This window comes from Lissotriton helveticus, chromosome 6 (assembly GCF_964261635.1).
Source record: "Lissotriton helveticus chromosome 6, aLisHel1.1, whole genome shotgun sequence".
NCBI classification, from domain to species: Eukaryota; Metazoa; Chordata; class Amphibia; order Caudata; family Salamandridae; genus Lissotriton; species Lissotriton helveticus.
In genome coordinates this window covers 2061434440-2061457579 of record NC_136067.1, presented here as the reverse complement: position 1 = coordinate 2061457579, position 23140 = coordinate 2061434440, and the positions used below count along the sequence as shown (strand labels likewise).

At 45.0% G+C, this 23140-nt stretch overlaps 1 protein-coding gene across 1 annotated transcript in view; it reads left to right on the top strand.

Annotated features, from left to right (window-relative positions):
• The window catches only part of LOC144762990 (uncharacterized), a 318770-nt gene that overhangs the window by 204004 nt on the left and 91626 nt on the right, over positions 1-23140 (top strand). The window contains exons 12-13 of the mRNA XM_078648303.1: positions 14180-14326; positions 17009-17155. Coding sequence (XP_078504429.1) covers positions 14180-14326; positions 17009-17155 — 294 coding nt within the window. The remainder of the gene's footprint in view (positions 1-14179; positions 14327-17008; positions 17156-23140) is intronic.

Genomic DNA, 23140 nt, shown 5'->3' with positions numbered 1-23140 from the left:
GGCATCGCAAGTTCCTACGTTTCATTGTGGGGAAGGAACATTATCAGTCCATGGTCTTGCCCTTTGGACTAAAGTCAGCTACAAGGGTGTTCACCAAATGTATGGCAGTAGTAGCGGCCTTCTTACATCGTGAAGGCCTACACGTCTATCCATACCTAGACGAATGGCTGCTAAAAGACTCATCTCCTCTTTTGGTACAGGAACACCTTTGCATGTGTCTGAACCTTTGTCAACGTTTGGGGCTGCATGTCAATCTAGACAAGTCAATCCTCCAATCAACCCAATCAATCCACTATCCGGGGCACTATCGACTCCGCCCAAGGAAAAGTGTTTCCTTCGGCGTAAAGACTGTCATCAATGAAGATCAAAGGCGACATAATTCTTCAAGCTCCTCAGCCATCAGTGAGACAAGTGGCTTCTCTGCTTGGCTCAATGGCCTCCTGCATTTTCCTCATACCCAATGCCAGGTTGAGGATGAGGCCACTTCAGCAGGACCTGGATGACAAATGGAATCAGTCCTCAGGTCAGTGGAACAACCGGATTCTGCTATCCCCAATGGCGAAGAAATCCATCCTCTCGTGGATGCATCCACAGAATCTCATGGAGGGAGTTCCGTTTCATCAGCCGCTACCTGTGCAATCCCTGATCACAGACGCCTCTCTTCAGGGCTGGGGTGCACATCTGGGTCCCCTTCAAACGCAGGGGAGATGGACCCCCAACGAGCAGACTTACCATATCAACATGCTTGAACTGAGGGCAGTTCACTTGGCCCTCAAGGCTTTTTAATCAGCCATTCAGTCAGCATCAATATTAATTCAAACGGACAACACAACCACCATGTACTAATTAAACAAGCAAGGTGGAACACGTTTTCGTCCTCTGTCTCTCGAAGCACAAGCGATATAGCACTGGATGCTAGCCAGGAACAAATCGATCACGGCAGTCCATCTGCCGGGAGAGCAGAATGTTCGAGCGGACTCGCTAAGTCGTCACTACCAAGAGCAAGAAGATTGGATGCTTAAGGACGATGTGTTAGAACACATTTTCCAGCAGTGGGGTCATCCCAGCATCGACCTCTTGGCAGACGAAGACAACAAAAAATGCCACGCCTTCGCATCCAGGTTTTACCGACCAGGAACAAGGGGGAATGCACTTTTGATAAACTGGTCAGAGACGTTTGCATACGCCTTTCCACCCCTCCCTCTTATTCCGAAGGTAGTGGCAAAGCTCCTGAGATCCTGGATGAAAATGATACTAACAGCACCGGACTGGCCTTGCCAGTGGTGGTATCCAGATCTCTTGCAACTGTCAATTTGTCTGCATTGGAGGCTTCCATGCAGGCCGGACCTTCTTTCCAAGATGGGAGAAGATCTTCCATCCCAGCCTCCCCTCACTCAGCCTGACAGCATGGCTCCTGAAGTCCTGCAGTATGGACATCTAAACCTTCCTATGGACTGCATGGACATTCTACGGAAGTCAAAGAGGCCTTCCACAAGAACTTCATACTCTATGAAGTGGAAGAGGTTTTATTTATGGTGTGTTCAGAGGGGTTGGAGTCCAGTTACTGGTCAAGAGGAGGTCATCCTACCATACTTGCTCTATTTGGCCAAGTCTGGATTAAAATATTCTTCTGTAAAGGTACATTTGGCAGCCATTACGGCTTATCGTAAGTCTCCTAACCAACCTTCCTTTTTTCAGCTTCAGGTGGTTAAGGATTTCCTACAGGGGCTAAAGAAGGTTTACCCTCCTGTGAGACTTCCTTCTCCACCTTGGGAGTTGAACCTGGTGTTGTCCAAGCTGATGGGCTCTCCCTTTGAGCCCATTCATAAAGCATTTCTGCAGCACCTTTGTGGAAGGTGGTGTTCCTGGTGGCAATCACTTCTGCACGCAGAGTTCAGGCGTTATCATCTAAAGAACCCTATACAGTTTTCCACCATAATAGGGTGGTAATGCGAACCCACCCTTCCTTTCTACCTAAGGTTGTGTCGGAGTTCCATGTAAATCAGACGATTTCTTTGCCCTCTTTCTTTCCAAACCCTATGACACCAGCGGAGAGAGCTCTGCATTCGCTGGACCTCAAGAGGGTTCTCAAGTTTTACTTGGAAGCCACGAAATCTGTGAGAAAGTCTGACCTATTGTTTGTAAACTATGGTTCAGTCAGAACAGGTTTTGGTGCTTCTAAACGAACCATCGCAAGATGGATAGTCTCTTGTATAAAGTTATCTTACCAGTTGACAAATAAACCTTTGCTCTCTACCCCGAAGGCTCACTCAACTAGGGGCAAAGCGGCAACAGTAGCTTTTTTTAATTTTTATAGTCCTCATTAACTACCCTGGTTGCATCTATAAAGTCAAATAGAGAGCGAGACACTGCCTCAGATACCTGGATAGGTAGACCAGTATTGCTACCGAGTCACCTAGTCAGTGAAATCACAATCACAAAGACTTTCCGACCGCAACCGTGAGGGCACAGTTTTGCTACACAGGTGAACTTGCCTTTAGACCAAAGTCCATGGAACAAGGTAAAACAGCAAGGAGAGGAGCGAAGGATTCCGAAGGTAGCATAATCATTGGACCAAACGGGGGGAAAAAAAACCTGTGTGATTCAAAGCTAGTTCAACTTGAGGATATGCCAGAAGGCTCTCTTGTTAGTGTTGCCTGATCTCATTAGGTCTAGTTTAGAGGTCTGTAGCATAGATGTCTGCCAATCAGAAAGAGATGGTGGTGTGGCGTCCTTCCACTTTTTAGAAATTTCTCTTCTGGCCAGGAGCATAGCGTAAAATAGAAGACATTTGGAAGGACCCTTCACACCCTCCATAACTCCAAAAATTAACAGTACCGGATTTATCGTAATCTGACGACCTGGAGAGGTTGTAAGTAAGGTACTTAAAGAGTCCCAGAATTGAGATAGGAGAGGGAATTCATAAAACATGCGTATATCAGAAGCCGCCGTTTCCCAACACCTCGCACAGGCAACCGATGGATCTATAGCAAATTTTGACATATTTTGCAGCGAATAGTAGGCCCTGTTCAAGGAGAAAAGATGGTTCCTTTGCAGCCATGCTGGCTTCACTATTTCCCATAATATCTGGAAAGAGCCAAGCCAAAGAGTCTCAACATCCAGATCTGGAAAAGAACTTCCCCAGATTTTATCAGGGAGTTGGAATTCGCCATCCATCTCATCAGGCGGAAAAGAACAGGAGTAGGACCCATAAACCACGTCGGAACTGGGTTATGTATGCTTAAAAAGAAACAATGTTCAAACAGGTTTCACTTGGAAAGACAGTTAAACATGCATGCAGACTGCATTACATAAGCAAGAAAACAAGGAGACTCAAAAAAGGTATAAGACGGCTGTTAATCGCCAGAATTGCATCATAAAAAGATTGCACAAGGGCATACAGTTGAAGCAGCACTGTACAGAAGGAATCTTGTGGCAACCCAAGGGCACTTGGTGTGAAGTGATATATACAAGTGAGAAATAGCGACGCAAGTGAGCAGGGTGAACAGCGTGGGCGGCGCAAGGTGAACAATGGTGACAATATATACAAGTAACAAATTTCTACATTAACAGTCATTAATTATCATTTTCACTTGGAACAGAGGAATTGCGCCCAACAATTGCGCTGTGGTGTCGACGACGTTTCGACCCTCGTTACTTGGGGTCGTCTTCAGGACTGGGTTGTCAGTTCATGGGTGTGCTGTGGGAGCAAACAATCATAGACTCAGCAGGTGAACTGTAGGTGTGACACCTGGACAGGGTGTAGGATAAAGTAAATAGGATCGATAATGGTGGTCCCATCCGGCTCAGTAGTCGGAGCCCTTTGCCGAGGATTTTGCCTGCCGCGTCTCGGACCCGTGATTTAGCCCCCAGCGAGCCGCCACTATTGAATCAGGCGCCGCCCTGACCGGACGGGACCACCATTATCGATCCTATTTACTTTATCCTACACCCTGTCCAGGTGTCACACCTACTGTCGCCCCTGGACCGACCACTGCGGACTTCACCTGCTGAGTCTATGATTGATTGCTCCCACAGCACACCCATGAACTGACAACCCAGTCCTGAAGACGACCCCAAGTAACGAGGGTCGAAATGTCGTCGACACCACAGCGCAATTGTTGGCCGCAATTCCTCTGTTCCGATTGAAAATGATAATTAATGACTGTTAATGTAGATATTTGTTACTTGTATATATTGTCACCATTGTTCACCTTGCGCCGCCCACGCTGTTCACCCTGCTCACTTGCGTCGCTATTTCTCACTTGTATATATCACTTCACACCAAGTGCCCTTGGGTTGTCACAAGATTCCTTCTGTACAGTGCTGCTTCAACTGTATGCCCTTGTGCAATCTTGTTATGATGCAATTCTGGTGATTAACAGCCGTCTTATACCTTTTTTGAGTCTCCTTGATTTCTTGCGTATGTAATGCAGTCTGCATGCATGTTTAACTGTCTTTCCAAGTGAAACCTGTTGGAACATTGTTTCTTTTTAAGCATCCATCTCATCAAGCATTAAGTGATACCAAAAGTATATCTCCTTTTTTGCTGGGGTTTTAACTAGAAGTTGATACTCTAGGTTGTTACCCTTCCCTAAAGGGGTTTACACCTGCTGGTAGATTGCACATGGGCTCAACTTGTTATCTGTAAGTACTTAAACCTAGATAACAGTAGCTTTCTTACATAATGTACCGATGGCCGAGATTTGCAAAGCAGCAACTTGTAAATCGTTTCACACATTTACCAGGCATTACTGCCTAGATTCAGACTCCAGAGCAGATACCCAAGTGGGCTGGTTGTATGACATTACAACGCGTGGTATTATTACCACGCTTGCCATTACAACGCTGTTTTTACAACGCAAGTCGTTACAACGACTTACGTTGGAGGGCGCTGGATAGTGGAATAGTTTAATTTTCTATTCCAACTCCAGCCCACGTTACAGTAGGGAAGGTGTTGGAATAGAAAATTAAACTATTCCCTATCCAACAGCGCCCTCCAGCGCAAGTCGTTGTAACGACTTGAGTTGTAAAAGCAGCGTTGTAATAGCAGCGCGGGGTAATGCCCGCGTTGTAAAGGCTGTTACCCAGTGGGCCAAGCTTCCTTGCGGAATCTGTTCCAGTGTTGAGATTTCGGAGACTGTGTTCGCCTAATGGAGGTTTTTCTGATGTCTGAATAGTTCTCTGTCTACTTGCCCGCAGGATGAGGGGATTGCTTGCTATTCTATTCATGTGCTTATGACTATCGATGAGAATCCCCTGGAAGAGAAGGATTAGTTACTTACCTGTAATCCTAGTTCTCTTCCAAGGGTATCATCAAAGTCATAAGCAACCCACCCGCCTCCCCGGGCAAGTAGTCATGTGAAATATATATATATGTTTTTTAAAAAGGTCTGCGGTTTCCCGCAAATAACAACTGACCTAACTGTCACCCCTGAGGCAATATTGGGAGCTAGGGGTCATGGCTGCCTTAAAGGCATGGTGCCAGTTTTCTGTTACTGTTATGTGAGTTAGTTTTTCAGCTTTCTACTCTATGGTTTTTCTACAATGAAAAAACAACGGGTGATGGACAGAATGCAGAACAATGTCATACATTCACCCCAGTACAAGGATCTGGGCCTAAATCCATCGTTTTTTTGCTCGCCATTCCAGTTTGAACCCAGCCATATGCAAATCAGTCTTGACCCTGTGCCCCATGGGAACAGTCAAGCCCGAACTGCCAAGCCAGGTCCGCCCTGGACAGGAAACAAGCATCCAAGGACCAGTTTCGGGCTTTCATGTCTGACCTGGGGTGGTGTGGAGTGAAAAAAAATGATGGATTTAGGCCCAGATCTCTGTACTGGGGGTAATGTATGACAATGTTCTGCATTCTCTCCATCACCTGTTGTTTTTGCCTTTGTCGCCCCAAGTGGGATGGGTATGCTCAGACGTGAGTCCCATGCTCTCCACACCACTGGAGTCAAGCTATCCAGGCTGATGACGGCTGATAGCCAGAAACCGGTCCTTGGATGCTTGATGCCAGTCCGGGAAAGACATGGCTTGGCAGTTCGGGCTGGACTGTTCCCATGAGGCACAGGGTCAAGGCTGATTTGCATATGGCCATGTCTGACCTGGGGTGGTGTAGAGTGCAAAAAAACAATGGATTTAGGCCCAAATCTCTGTACTGAGGTGAATGTATGACAATGTTCTGCATTCTGTCCATCACCTGTTGTTTTTGACTTTTCTACAATGCAGCCTATATGCTGACAATGCTTTCACTTTCCTTGCAGGGTTACTTTTCTACTGTATAATAAAGCAGTTTTCAAAGGTTCTTCTTTCTCCCTGCTTTATTGGAATGTTTTATGTGCAAAGACTTCTATTGCAGCATTGTTCAGCTTTTCCAGAGAAGACTGCATTGTATGTTTATATATGTATATATACATATATGTAGAGCTACATATATAATATATGTTTTCAGGGGTGCCGCGCATGGGCAGGAATATTCATGTGCTTATGACTTTGATGAGGATACGCCTGGAAGAGAACTAGGATTACAGGTAAGTAACTAATCCAACCTGACCATTCCAACACCACAGCATGAGTACTGTTACACTCTTCGACACTCATAAAGCAGTAATCCCATCTCAAAAGCATGCTGCAGCCTGCAGAACCCACCTAAGTTAAGACATACAGCTCAGCAATAAAATTATACCCCCAATCCAGGTTGCAACACAGAGTTATTTCACTCAGTCAGCAGAAGAGATGAATTGCCATCTTAAGAACAGGCGAGCAATTGTAACTAAAGAAAGAAAGTGTGGTACTATGAAAAGAGATTTAATGGCAGGGCCTTGTAAGTTGGGAGGAGACAATGATGGGCCATTGCCATGCGGAGGAACCGAAGGCAGTGGCTTGTGTTGCGGCGGGGAAGGAAGCCAGTCTGGTCCGGGTGAAACAGGGTGTGGATGACCTGTTTAAGACGAGTTGCTAGGACCGTGGCATAAATTTTAACCTTGGTGTTGATGAGGGAGATCGGACGGTAGTCAAAGCAGGAGGATGATGCAAGGTGTATTTTGTGAATCACCACAATGGTGGCAATGACAATATCTAGTGGGAAAGTACAGTTCTTAGCTACTTTCATATACAGGGTGTGGAATAGTTGAGATAGAGTATCCTAAAAAGCTTTGTAGTACTCTTTCAGGTATCCATCAGGGCCTGGGGTCTTCCTAGACACAATGGCGGAAATAGCCCCCACTATCTCATCTAACAAGATAGGTTGATCCAGTAATTGGACATTGGCGCCCGAGAGTTATGGGAGCGGTATCTCCCATATCAAATGGGAACTGAGTCCCAGGCCTGCCATATAGCGGTGATGGTAGTATTCAGTGAAGGTCCTTGCAATGGAGGCTGTGACGCCCTGAGAATGACCCTCAGCATCTACAATCACTAGGATTATTCGATTTTCTAAGGGGCGGGAGGCAAGACACTAAAGGAGTTTGCCATTTTTGTCTCCCTACCGATAGACTCGGGTTGTGGAAGCTCTCCACATCTTTTTGGCCATGTCCAGAGTGATATGAATGATTTCTTCCCACAGGAGCGCAAATTGCCAAGGTGTGTCTCCTCAGCACTCCGTGGCCTTGGTGTGCTCCAGACAGATGATCTGAGCCTCCAGCTTGGAGAGATGGTCCTCTCTGCCCTATGCTTTTTTTTGAGGTAGCCTTTATGGAACCCCCCTGATGGTGGTCTTACCCACTGGCCACAGGGTACTGGGGCACCGAACCATGCCTTTATCTTGCTGAAAGTAAGCTTACGTTTGTTTACCGGGGCCTGCTTATAGTCCCCGTCTTGGAGAAACCAGGGGTTCAGCCACCAGCTAGGGGGGAGAGCTCTAGTGGGGCCTCCCAAACAGAGGAGGAGGGGAACATGGTCATAGTTTCCCTAGCAAGGATTTGAATATCAGTGACTGCACAGTATTCAAGGGCAGGCATGAATGTATTAAGTCAATGCAACAGTGAGTGCGGTGAGCATGCAGAAATGTGGTTGTATTGGAGCAGGCGGGAGTTCCACGTTCTCTACACATCGAATATGACAAACCTGGTGGCCCATTGTAGGGGATGTTTAGCATTTGTGCAGCGTTGATGGGAGGGGATCTCTGTGGAATCACTGTCGGGAGCTAAGACTGCATTAAAGCCTCGCCCTATTACCGTCAACCCTTATGGACGGGCCGACAATAATGTCGAGAGGTCTCGAAGGGAAGACTTGCCAGTTGCCGGGTGCTCACATGATGAAACAAGATTAAGGGTATGACCACTCAGTGTTACTGTGAGGACCAAAAACGTCCGCTGAGGATCTTTAGGTAGGAATGGTATAAGAGGATTGCTATGCCATGGAAGCCTCGTGTCAACCGTGCGTGGAAAACCCTATCATACCCTAGATGCATCAGGAACAGGCAGTGATTACCCAGAAGACATTGCAGCAGTAAAGCATTGGGAAGGAACAGTTGAGAGTATAATAGAACTGTGGTGCATTTGGCACAGTCTATATGCCCGTTAAAGTTCCACAAAAGGATATGGAGAGGCTTAAAGTCAAGATAAGGGACTGTCATGGCTGTGATTGGTGAGGAGGTTGGGTGTATCTGTCTGGGGCATGGGTAGGCTACCACGCGTCGGGCTCACGGAATAGGAAGGGAGGTGCATCTGGGCCAAGCGACCTGTAAGTGCGCAGTGGAAAAGTGTTGTGTCACAAGTTGAACTCAGAGAGAAGAAAGGCAAGAACATAGAAACTGAGTCAATAGTCAGTGTGTCCTCAGTCTCCGATCACCGGGCTCCATGAGAGGTCAGTGTTATCTAGGCGAGGGACAGGCAGGGCGTCAGACCATCTGCTCAGCTCACCCGAACTGGATTCTGGGTCCTGCATTGGCTCAGGCAGAGCAGTGGACACAGAAGACGTGCCTGCCCTCTGTACTACAGAAATGAAGGAAAAGGGGTCCAAGACGAATAACATAAAAATTCAAATTATTATTCACGAAAAATTCGAACAGCAACGCTAGTAAATACAAAAAAGGTTTAATCAGTTCTGTATATTTCCTGTACATAGGATATTGTTCATCATGTATAATTCATTGCAAATGAGACAAATTGTCAATAAGCATAGGTGCCCACATTCACTACGGGGAGGGGGTGAAGGTGAAGTGAGGGAAAATGATGGGATTACGTAATAGTGAGATTCATTCAGTGACACAAAATATTACAGGTTTTTAGAAAATCAATACAAATGGTCCCTCTGGAAGCACAAAGGGCCAAGAACAAAAGCGCTCAAAAGAGTCCGACTAACAAATGTAACATCGCAGATCCAAAATCCCTTATAACCATTAATGTTCTGCTTGGGATAGGAGATTTGGTCGTGTTGAATATAGTCGACGTTTCGACCCGTAAACAAGGTAGGTAAATGTTCCTTACGCGGTGGGTCTTCTTCAGGACAATATAAGTTGTGGGCGGGCAACCTCCTATAAGGTAGAGAAATGTATTCATTATATGCTAAACACCATTCATGTTAATTAATAAACATAGAAGGTGGATCATTGAGAGAGCAACTAGAACTATTAAAAACATGTTGTCGAAAGAATAATCCGATTGATATATAAAGGGTTAGGTGGACAAATATAATATGATAAATCGAAGGGCATCTTAATAAACTCTCGTCCGAGAGTTGAGGCAGAAAATCCACCTCCTGAATACTCAATGGGTAAGATGAGGGAGAGGAGAGAAACATCTTCTTCCCACAAAACACAAAAGGGGCTCTATCCCCTACTGTAAATACATAAACATGGTCTTGCTTACCACTGTTGTGTAGTGGTAGTTGTACAACGTCAAAGCACATGGATAAGCGTCTCATCCAGACTCACACTTAGATTATTCTGTCTAGATATAGAGGTAAAGAGAGGCAATAAATAGCCAGGGTATTACGCAAAAGTCATAAACTGAAAGATAACCAAAGGGAAAGTGCTTACCAATTGTCCTCAATTAGGACAGCAGAAAAAGTTTAGAGACAAATAATTCCTTAGTTGTAGGGTCAGATTCTTGATGGAAGACAAATGTTATCTCAAATTTGAAGCCTGAGGACATGCAATAAAAACGATCAGTGAACCTCCTAACGGGGGTCAATGCACATATCTATGTATTACGTTACTGGTCAGGTTGTTAATGAGGGATAGACATTATTCCATACATTATGTCTGAAAGCACACAATACAAAGGGTCAGTATACCCCCTAATTGTAGATAGTGTTCCATACAATGTGCCTGTGGAGGCAATGGAGGGAATCCTCATATTCCTTAACAAAGGGGCGTCATGGTTATCTCAGTAAAGTCACGTTATTAATCATATTATTAAAGGTATCTCGTATACAGAATGATGCATTGTGGTCAAAAAAACGAATCGTCATAGACTGTCTTAAAAGATTTAAGAATAAAGCGGTTTACCATTAATCATCAAATTTGTAGTCAGAGTCACGATGAATTCATAAAGTGAAATCCTCATTTAGATTGTAATGGGTATATCGTTTGTTAGAGCCTGAGGACATAAAAACAGCAGGGATTAGTATTCCCGCCTAATGTAGTAAATTAGTAGATGGACACAAATACATAAGTATAACGTACATCACATACCTCAGCAAAAACAAATAAATTGAAGAGTTTTGCCAGGCAGCCACCATCATTTTGTGCTTCCAGAGGGACCATTTGTATTGATTTTCTAAAAACCTGTAATATTTTGTGTCACTGAATGAATCTCACTATTACGTGATCCCATCATTTTCCCTCACTTCACCTTCACCCCCTCCCCGTTGTGAATGTGGGCACCTATGCTTATTGACAATTTGTCTCATTTGCAATGAATTATACATGATGAACAATATCCTATGTACAGGAAATATACAGAACTGATTAAACCTTTTTTGTATTTACTAGCGTTGCTGTTCGAATTTTTCGTGAATAATAATTTGAATTTTTATGTTATTCGTCTTGGACCCCTTTTCCTTCATTCTTACAATTACCCAGGTCCTAATGACATTAGTGGGTTTAACCCTGTTTTCTATAATCTCTGTACTGCAGAGGCAGGTAATGATAAAGTCACTCTCCTGGCATTGTGGCCTCTTGCAGGAGCGAGTACACCTCCTCTGAGGCCTTGGAGTCTCATCTGCTGAAGCGCACGTGCATGTTCATGAGGGGGAGGTGTATGCGACCACGTGTTCGTTGAGAGGCTGCTCTCCTGTTGCCCAGGTTCTGGACTCCTACAGGGTGTCAAAGAAGTAGGATACAGGAGCCTGTATGGAAGGTTGAGAACCCATAGCTTTTGCATTGCTTCTGTATAAGAGCGATGTTGGGCTTGCACCTCTTTGCTGTAGTCAAGAAGATCAAAATCTCGTTCCCTTGGTAGGAGAGGATGGGCAGAGAATGGGCCTCCTGCAGGATAGTGTCTCTGTCATTCAAGTTGAGCACTCAGACGATCATTGGTCTGTGTTGGACCCCTGGAGAGGTCTGGGCACGAGAGCCCAGTGAACCTGCTCCACAACAAACCATGCTGAGAAGCGATCCAGAGGCATCTAGGGTCTAATCCAGCTCTCCAAGAAGGACACAGCTTGCGTTAGTTCCACTCTCTCTGGAATGCCAATGAAGCCTAGTATGTTCCGGCAGGAGTGATTTTCAGTATCCTTAGCCCGTCAATGGAGGTCAGCGGTGTGAGTCAGTAGCCTGGAGACTTGCACTTTCAGTTTCCCAAAATCATCTTCCACCAAGGATATGCAGGATTCCACATCAGAGATCCCGGCCGTCGTGTTTCGGGGGTCTTGTCTGGTGAGAACAAATGTCGACAGGCAATTCCCCTATCTTGGTCTCGACAGAGTCCTGAGAGGAATAGATAGCCTGGAGGATGATGGACAGATCTCACTCCATTAAAGGATTTATAGCTGGGATGCCTTCTTCAGAGGTGGAGCAACCTGTGATATACGGGTCTATGCAGTTTTGAGATGGAGAAAGTTTTAATAGTTCATCCTTGCCCATGGTGAGCACGTGGGGAGGGAGATGTTCCCCATTGAGGTAGACCAATTCAAAGAGGAGGTAACACCTCATGGTCAGGGGACCATTGCATAGGCTAGGGAGGGCAGGGTCAATACCCCTCTTACACTACAGCAGATATCCAGCAGGAAGCTTCCCAACCAGGAACCAGTTCCACTATACGTGGCCGCAGGGAAGGCAATGGCGTCTCGATGGCACCTCGACCAGGCAAATATAGACTGTAACCTGTCATTTTAGGGGCTTTGTGGTGCTATGGGGGCCACAAGGCCTCAAGAGCGATGCACCGGAAGGATCCTCAGTCCAACACCTCAAAGTCTGTCATGGCTGCCAGATGTCTTGTGCATGATCCACTACCAGGCCGCCTTCCTCCCAGTCCATGGGGTCTAATCCTTGCATGGGGAGCAAGACCTTAGCACTTGGATGGAAGTCCACACATCAGGATCCACTCGAGGGTATAGTTGAGTACCCGGGGCCCGGGGATGCAACCAGGATGTCCCCCAGCATCTTCAAATCAGCAGGTTGTGTGTGAAAAGTGACCCCAGCACTTCAGGTGTTATAGGGCTAGTGTAGGCCCAGGAATAGGTAGGCTTCACTCCATCCACCCAGTGCCCCCAGTTCGGCGCCACCCCCCAGGGAACCCAGTACCTGGATCCACCAGAGGAGGGGTCCTTGACGAGTAGCAAGTCTCTTACGGTGCCCCACTTCTCTCAGAGATTTAACACAGTTACCAGCTCCCCCATGCAGCCTCCTCTCCTGCTCAATCACCGCCCTGCCGAGGACTTCCTGGGGATCAGCTACTAGCAGGCCATTGCGGAACCAGGCAGGACAAGGGCAAGAAGGCCTATTCAGAATGGCCCGACCCAAAGGCTGGCCCGGTCATGGGTCTAGCGGAAAGTCAGACATCGCAGGCAGGTATAGACAGCAAAGGGGGGATGGGCTGAGATCCTCCAATCGGACCCCTGCTCCAACAATGCGACTCACCAGGCCACAGCCCACCCCCCTCCACAGGCTATCATCTGGAGTCTGACGTCGTAGCCAGAAGCAGCCAATCAAGGCTTGTGCTGTGATACGAGCAGCAGACCAACAGGCCAAGGATAGACCTCTATGGCAAGCAAGTTGGCGGCAGTCCAGTGGGCTCCACATCCGTCCCGGGCCATCAAAGTCACAGAGGCAGCACAGCTGGGGGCCATGGAAACGTTCAGGCGACCAGACACGCCCTCCTCAGACCCCCAGTGGTCCTGGGTCACAGACCCTCAGTGCAGCCTTTCAATGGGGCAGCCATCTTGTGTATGGGCAGGCCAGATGCCACAGCCCCTGAGACAATCGTGGTGTCCAGCAGAAGCAGGAGCAGAAGCAGGATTTCTGCGAGGCAGCCACAGGCGGGTACAGGAGTAGTTTGTGGTGTCCAGTGCTGCTGAGACTAGCAGAGATATGAGTGAATGGTGTAAGGGTCCAGAGCACATTTAGAGTGGGACCACCATCTCGACGCTCGTAGCCACACATCATTACACCTGTTTGATTGACAACATACATACAAGACAAAAAGGCACTCACAAAGATGAAAGAGAAAGGGCCTACGGAGATCAAAATACCTAGGATCACAATGGAAAGGATTAGAGAGTTTCAGAGAAAATGTATTAAATCTATTTGTACAGTTACATGCAATATCAACTCAAGCTAATCAAAAAGTAAGGAGTGATGAATACTCTCATGGTTGAAAAGATTGATAGCAAATGTTGTGTCGAATCTACTGTATTTATTACATTGATAGTAGAAATTATCCACAGAAAGTGTTGAAGGATAAGGCACTCCATAAATACAATATTTTATTGTATTATTGTAACAACAATAGGGGTGTTTCTAACTGGGAATGTGACGAATGGAGGTTGAGATGTACATATCTCTTTTTTTACTATGTTAAAAATTTCAACCAGGTATTGAAACTGGTCAGTCCTGATTTTATAAGGTATTCTGACACTTATAGGATGCTTTTTGCTACTGAAAATCTATGTGTGAAAACATTGCGCCATTCTCATATGCAATTCAAGGTTGGTTATGTATTTTTCTGCTGCTGGTGATTAATTTGCATCATAAGCTCATTTTATATTTCTGCAAATGTTTTACTGACAGAGAAGCCAGGTGACTGCCCTAAGGTAAATATTACCTGCCTCATCGATCCTCTGCCCAGAAATTGCAATAATGACGTGGACTGTGATGGGATCCAGAAGTGCTGCCAGCAAACATGTGGCTTTGATTGTACAGACCCCGTGCGCCCAGGTACAGTACGAGTGCTTGACTGTCTACGAACAAAACACAGATTCAGTGCTTAGACCTTATCACGGGTTGTTAGATAATGCAATGTTTTGATGTGCACAACCTAGAGATCTGTTTGGGCCTTTGAATTTACTAACAATGTATCACAGTTACCAAATGCACTCATAATTGTTGCCCTAGACACTATACATAGAGTATTGCTCGATTTTAAAATGCACACTCTGCCATTCCAAACTAGTTATCAGTAGAAGCTCTGCATCAAGTGGGAGGCTCTTGTAAGATGCAATCAAACTTGTTCTTTGATGTACCTCGTAGAATTGCATCCTGCATGGGATTCTTCTGTTGGCTCTGAACCGGATCATAGAGCTGCACTTTGCAAGGAAGAAAGAAGAGAAAAACTGCCATTATAAGAAAAGATTCCCATTCCTACACTGCAGTGTTCCCAAAGGCACGTGCATTACGCTCCAGCCCGCCGCACTGCGAAGTGAGGGATTTTCCCCTAACATTTAACCAATATCTCGTTCACCAAGTTCAACAATCGATACTCCAATTTGTTCATTAATCATCGAAATGTTTAGTACACTTGCTTTAAGTCACTCAAAATCACTGCGAGTACGCAGCTTTCTGATTGGTGTTTTATTGTTTCATTTTCAACTGCCTTCAGCGTGCCCATCCGGGCTTCAACTTAAGCATGTAGAGATATATAATTCATATTCCAGAACCGCACAAAATTCCACCCAATGCATTTCAGCCTCTCTTTAGACCTTTGTCAGAGGTAACTGAAAGAAACAGAAAAAGAACATCTAAACCTGTTGTTCAAAACATAATTGAATCAGACCCTTCGATACTTGTGCCTTTGAAATCATATGTTTTCGATCATTACACCCCTCCCAGTTTGTGAAACAACATGCCCTACAACATTTTCTCCATTGTCCTTTAAAAAATACCTGAAACCAGTGCCTTCCAGGCAAACAATATCAGCATTTAAACTAATCAATAAATACAACAAACCAATCCGTCAAAGTGCAAAAAGTCCTTGCTTCTGTTAAACATTAACCCCTTCCCACCTCCCGGTTACCAGTCTAAATCCTAATGATAACCTGTCTTTCCCAAACCCGTAATAGTGACTACTCTGCCTCGAATACCGCGGTCTGTGACCTTATCGCCTCCTCTACGTTCTCTCCCTCTACGATAACTGCGTGTTCTCTTTCTCTTATCTTCACATCAGCCGCTAAGCTCACCCACCTGAATCCTTTCTATTTATAGCCAATTAAACCGATCTTATCCTGACCATTCCCACACCACAGCATGAGTAACGTTACAATATTTTATGCTCATAAAGCAGTAATCCCATCTCAAAAGCATGCAGCAGCCTGCAGAACCCACCTAAGTTAAGACATACTGCTCAGCAAAAACAGTATACCCACAATCCAGACTGCAACACAGAGTTATTTCACTCAGTTAACAGAAGAGATGAATTGCCAACTTAAGAACAGGCGAGCAACCGTAACTAAAGACAGAAAGTGTGGTACGATGAAAAGAAATGTAATGGCAGGGCCTTGTAAGTTGGGAGGAGATGATGATGGGTCATTACCAGGTGAAGGAATCAAAGGCAGTGTCTCGTGTTGCGGCGGGGCATGAAGCCACACTAGTATGGGTGGATCAGGGTGTGGATCACCTGTTTAATACGATTTGCTAGGACCGTGGCATACATTTTAACCTCGGTGTTGATGAGGGAGCTCGGATGGTAGTCCGAGCAGCAAGACGATGAAGGGTATGTTTTGGGAATCACCACAATTGTGACTATGTCAATATATACTGGGAAAGTACAGCTCTTCTCTTCTTTCATGTACAGGGTGTGGAGTAGTTGATAGAGTATCCTAAAATGCTTTGTAGTACTCTTTCAGGTACCCATCAGGGCCTGGGGTCTTCCTAGACACAATGGCGGGAATAGCCCCCTCTATCTCATCCAACAAGATAGGTTGATCAAGTAATTGGACATCGGCGCCCGAGAGTTGTGGGAGCGGTATCTCCCATATCAAATGGGGACCTGCTCCCAGGTCCATCAATGAGGCCGCCATATAGCGGTGATGGTAGTATTCAGTGAAGGTCTGTAATTTCGGATGTGACGCCCTGAGCCTGACCCTCAGCGTCTACATTCTATGGGACGGAAGAAAGAAAGTGTGGTACGATGAAAAGAGATAGAGTGAAGAAAGCCAGAGAGAAAAGCAGTGAAAAGAAAAGTGATAGAGTTAAGCATGGTAGAGTAATGAGTGACCTGAAGGGTGGCGTCAAGAGTAGTAGAGAGAAGAGTGAAGTGCGATATGTTAAGTGCAGTGTTTCATAGAAGGCTGATAAGAGATAGGGTAAGGAGTAGTAGAGAGAGTACTGGTGTAGAAGAAAAACAAGAATTGTAGAAGAGATAGGAGGGTTGGAGGGGAGATACTATGTGATACACCTTCATGTGACTTACAAGAGCCAGTTGTTTGACAAAGATGCATTTGTGTGCCGCCCCTCTGAAGATCTTGGATGCTTTTTCAATATCTTTAATTTCAAAGTAGTCAAACCTAGGATAAGGATAATTCACTATGAAGATCTGTAAACTGACTGTGACAGTAATATTGTTGGTCCAGGAGGGCTGTGTTTCTAATTCAGAATGTTAATATTCCTGATTGTGTGTTTCAGATGAACCGCACCCGGGCACATGCCCCATCTTAAATGCCATGTGCAAGTCGCCACTGCCTACACCACAGTGCCAGAGCGACAGCGAGTGCCCACAGGCTCAGAAGTGCTGCGACGTGTGTGGGCAGATATGCATAGATGCTGTGTTCGGTAAAGTACCCTCAGAATCCTACCTTCTTGGGTGTCACAGCACCCAAAAACATGTTGGGAATTAGAAGAGCCACATAAATTAATACTACGTAAGACAGCACGACAAGGCATAACATAGCATTACACAACATTAACAAAGATAGGATATTATGGCGTGACATAGAACAACATAAAATTACATAAGATACCTTGACATGGAGTACCATTTCATAACATTTAATAGGATAGGTTAACACCGTATGACACAGCACTACATATGTTTATATAAGATAAAATAATATGGCATGACATAGCATAAAAAACATTACATAAGATAGCATAACACAACATGACATAGCATAACAATACATTTCATAGGATAATATATTACAACCTCACATACATAACATTATATTATTATTGGCCACACAATGACTGATTAATTTTTCCCAATGTTCTCATCTTCGTCTTGCTTTCCACCAATTAAAAATTATACCATTGTGTCGCTAAACCCAAGTGCACGTAAAAAAACACACGTCAACATACTTGAATAATACTCTACTGATTCACCACAACATCTTCATCTTCACTGAGTTTAGCTCACCCAAGTGCACAGGCCGCCCGTGACTCATGACGGCGGGGTACATGATACACTGCCAGTGAATGTTTGCCCATATGTTTGTGCTACTTGGTTGGCTAGGCATTACATTTGGCACTCACCTACTGTAGCCAGCTAAGATCTGTGTCAAACTTCATGTAAATGTGTGCTTAGAAAGAAGGTGAAGGAGGTAGCGATTCTAAAAAGATGTGCTTTCCCTTTAATGCTTCCATAGGAAGTTTTGCTCTCAGCTAAATCAAAAATGGCTGAACAGATTTACACCTTGAAAGAATATTTTTTTTCAGAAAGCATGCTTTTGTTGGTTTCAGTAAATCCTTTCAGCAGTTTTTTAGATATTGACAATGTAAAAAAGGTGTTGTAAGGCTTGAAAGGGTTGGAAATACTTTGTATTGGCCACTTCAAGTCACAATTCTGAATAATTCCAGATCAGAACGAGCAACTATTTAAGGAAATTTGAAAGATGAAAGAGTTTTAAATAATACATGATGAACATTGCGGCAGAATTTGCCTACCCACATGCATTGAAGGGGGTTGGAGTGGGGAGAATGAAAAAGTACCTTTGTCCATGTTGCCCATGGACTGGGTGCTTGGAAGTGGTGTGATGCATGGTGCCCCCTCGCCTTGCATTCTCCCTGCTGTGAATGATGCCAGAGCTGTTATGCTCTATGTTTCTGCCCCAGTTCCATCCCTATGCTAAATGAGATTGACATATGTTTCCGGAGAAGGGAGAAGGATCATCTCTAAAGTAAACAAACCTGCTGCTGCTGTACACATCGGTTACAATAAACAACTTTTGTGGAAGAGCGTGTCTTGCCTGCAAAGGAAGGCAGCCAAAGTCATTTCAGAAAAGAGTGCAGACAGACTGTAAATAAAACATACCGAGTTACAACAATACTAAAATGACTATTCTTTATCGGAGGTAACAACAGAAGACAGGAAAGAATTAAGGAGGGGATAATAAGCGTATTAGCAAATTGAAGGCCAACGTTTACAAAGGATTGTGATAGTAGCAAATTCACAAGATGGGCAGAGAGTTTGTGGAGCTTACAGTCCATACTTGAATACAGCATGTCTCGAAGAGACAGCGCAAGCGCTGCTTTGGTGAGACCTAAAACGCAGAATGATAGAACTGCATTTGATAGATTCCTCGCCATCCACCGGAGACAAGAATGGACTCACTTTTTATAAATTTAGGCAGTTCAGCAGCCCATAAGAGCAACAGCAGAGGGGACAAATAAAAGAGTGCCAAAAATGATAGGGATATTGTGAGAAATCGGGTTTTTAGTTGACTGAGATTTAAGACTGGTCAAGCAACAACCACAATCCCAAGGAAAATCCTGAACCAATTTAGAAAAGTAGAGTACATTTTTATAAATTATCTGACACCAAAACAACAAAAATCCAATAAGAAGAACCGGAGTTGTGGACTTAAAAAGTGTAAGGTACAAAATAGGGCTTGAGAGTTCAAAGCGCCAGCCATGGATATCTGGTCACACAACACCAAGTCAAATTTGAAAGTTGTGGCAACTGCGATGGAGCTGGTTCAGATACAAGAAGTGGACTGGGCCCAGTAAGCGTTTGCCTTCAGATTTAGAAACACTTCTGAAGAAGTATCTCGGAGAAGGTAAGGGTCAGAAGGGGAAGTCTGCAGGAGGTGTCCATTAAGAGAGCTCTGTCATCCGATGATCTTAGGACAAAGCTGCAGTGAACATTTCTATGTTTGGACATAGTTGCCAAAATGGAATTCGAAAAACTCCAGTTGAATGTGGCAGAAGGCTTAAGCTGAAGACAGTTTAATACTGTCAAATACCACTTTGGTGAGGGACCGCTGAAATCGATTGGCTTCTGCTTATAAGAACATAAGAAGTCAATATGACCGGCAAAGCACCTCAGGCAGATAGGCAAGCAGGTTGATCCAGGTCTCCACCTGATTCTCGGAGCACTTTTTCGCCAAATTTTGTCAAAGTACTCGGTTCTGGCAAAGGCCCATCTGGGGGTTCAATGCAGGATCCAGGCACAGAAGAAGTCATTCCAGGTGCAGCTGCAGTTTGGCAGAGTCGTCCGAGAGTACTTCCGCAGGCCCAGTAGGGAACTAAAGCGTGGGTCTGACTGTCATTGACACCCAGTCATGTGTCCAAGGCCAGCCTACAAGAAGAAAAGGGGTAGGGAAAGGGAAATGGCCACTTTCCTAAAGTGGCATTTTCAAAGTTGAAAGAATAGTCTGACTTTATGATTAAAGAGGGTTTTTCATTACATTTTCACACGTACCAATGATTACATATATACCTCCTCTCAATTACTATTCACAGCTCATTAAATATAATGACTACCCAATGTTATCCTATTGTAGGTGTAGGCCTCACAGTAGTTAAACAAAATTGGAGGTTTTTCCCCACCAGGACATGTGAAAACCAAAAGAACATGTACAACATTTTAATTACACAGCACCCTGCCCTAAGGGCTACCAAGGGCCTACCATAGGGGTGACATATCTAATAAAAAAGGGAGTTTAAATGCCAAGTCAACATCGCATTGGGACACTGCATTCATGCTGCAATTTGAAGGCTGGGACATGTTTTAACATGCTACTTAAGTGGGAGGCACATTACGTGCTGCATATCCACTGGTGATTACCTGCCCCGGTATTTTGGCATTCCAGTATGCAAGGGACAAATAAGTAAATACAATCTGCCAATTTGGTAAATGTCAAACAAATCATTTTTAGGAGAGTGAGCATAAGCATCCTGGCACTGGTTAGCAGTAGCAAAGTGCACAGAGTTCTATGGTCAACAAAAACTAATTTCAGATTACAGTGGGAGGTAAAAGGAAAAAGGTTTGAGGGTGACCTGTAAATCGGGCCAGGTCCAACGGATGGAAATTTGCTATGACACATTGGCTTGTAAAAGAAGAGAAGTAACACACAATATATCAATGGCACACAGAGGCGCATATTTAAGAAAAAGTCACAAAACGCAGAGCCGCAGCCAAACATGTTGCACTGTGTTGCATGACAGGGAGAAGGAGAGCGCCTGTCTGCCGAGATATGGATCTCTCCTCCCTTCTCCTTAAGGTCTGTGCTGATTTCAGCTGGTGTGCGCCAGGCACACAGTAATCACTGTGGGGTAACTGTTCCTATGAGAGAAAGGACAACCTATTCTGGTTGAGCAGTTGAAGATGCTAAAGTGTGGTCTTATGTTGCAAATCGCGGCTGGATCTAGATGAAGATGAGGGAATTTCCCCTTTTGGAAATAGTGCCCTCACACCCCCCTCGGTGTCATGCTTCATCATCGGGCATTTTCTCCTCGTGGGGGTCTCGCTGTTGTCCCTCATGAGCCCTGTGAGAGGTCTCTATGTCGGAGATCTTTTAGGAGACGCTGCAGTTGTGCATGTGGGTGTGTGGGCCTAAAATGTGTGTGAGTAGCTTAAAATCACTTTGCGACCCAGAAACCCAGGTCCGAAAGGTAAGATTAAAAAACAAAGGATAAGGAGAACCTCTTTTAAACAAATGTAGTTGAAGGATGAGTATTTTCCTGCTGCTCTCTTATCCTGGGTGTGAGTGAAAATGCAGATTAGGCCAACATGTTTGACGCTCAATATTTATATCTAATGGATCCTAGTTGTTTCTTCAGGACCATGATGTGCAAAAGAGAAGTAAAAATAGGAATTAGGGAGGGCGACACCCTATATTCCTATGGTAACTAAAGTAACATTTATGTGCATCTAAGCGCTTATCGGAACGTCTGAATCGAGTCCCTGTTTCCAACCCCTCTATTAGAATGGATTGGCCTTGCCGACGGGCCCTGCAGTAGCATAGAAGTACATAGTTAACCTCCTTTGTAGCAGCCCTTTACCTTCCACCCCGCTCATGGGATGCCAGGCACACACCTTAGCGCCATAGTACTAGGTTTTGTACCTGAGTCTACCATGGGTTTTGTACTGGAAAGCTAACCTTCCAGTACAAAATACTATACTAAGACAAACGTACATTTTTTTACAACTTTGCATGTATGCTGTATAGTGCAGCATGCGGCAAAGTTAGAAAAGAAAGGAGAAATAAATACATTTCTCCTCTTAATTCCTCCTTTTAAATGGCGTTAAGATTTGGCACTATACCGTGTCTGAAACCACACTAGCCCCAGAATCTACTGGGGTAGGGAACTAGAGGCACAACAGGGCGATAGGGGCCTGCCAGCCTCCAACACAAAATGTTATACACAAATAGGGCCGCTCTCATCAGAATGACCTAAAAGGTGCTCAGGAGTGTTATGTGTATGTGAGTGTGGACATCTCACAAAAAGTTTAGGACTGGCCTCACACACCACCTGGTGTCATGCTTCATCATTGGCCAGCCCTCGCCCTCTAAAAACTCAGTTTGATAGAGGGCGGGCATACACCTGACGACAGGGATGCACTTCTAACTAGGTGGGGGCCCAAAGTGGGTGAGTGAAATTAAAAGCCATTACAGTTACCTCACTTGACTTAAATGAACTAGGTGACTGTATGGTGTATAAAAACAAGTGAGCGGCAAAATGGGGAGAGTTATTAACCCCTCGCCGTATAGAATTGGGTCGACTTGTTTCTACAGTGTGTCAACAGTGGTACATGACATTCATCAGGACCTAAATATTTTATTATATAGAGGGCTCCACTCTTACCAACACTAACCTAGTGACCCCCAGAACACTCATCGACTTTCACCCGAACCCCAACACGGAGTGCCATGCCGTCACCGCTGGCCAATTACACAGCTATCCTGCTGCGGACTGTACTCTCCCTCTTCCCAATCACTGTGCAATCCCCTAATGAGTCTGGTTGGCCCACCACTGGGCTTCCATGTGATGTGTGCTTGGATGGCCATGTATAGCCCCAGCTCCGTCAATCAGCTTAATGTGAATAAAACATTCTAAATCACACAGATGTGTCATAACTATGTTCACTCACGTATGGAGGTATGGCTGGATGCAGGTACGATGATTGCACATGAAGGTACAACCGGTAACTGACATCTATGTGCATGTGTATCCCTGTGACACATGGCCAATTGGATGACTGTGAAGGTGTTAGCCCGAAACCAGTCCCAGGATGCTTGTTTGTGGTCCAGGGAAGACATGGCTTGGCAGTTCGGGTAGAATGTTCCCATGAGGCACAGGGTGAAGACTGATTTGCATATAGCTGTGTCTGAACTGGGATGGCAAAGTGAGCTAAAGAATGATGATGGATTCAACCCAGATCTTTGACTGGGGGTGAGTGTTTGGAAAGTTTCAGCACTCCGTCCATCATCTCTTTGTGTTGGCTGTGAAGGTGAGTATTAGCTGTGTCCCCATTGCACATCAACAACAATCTCAGAACCCCAAACGTAGGCACACATCCATGTATAGAATATCGCT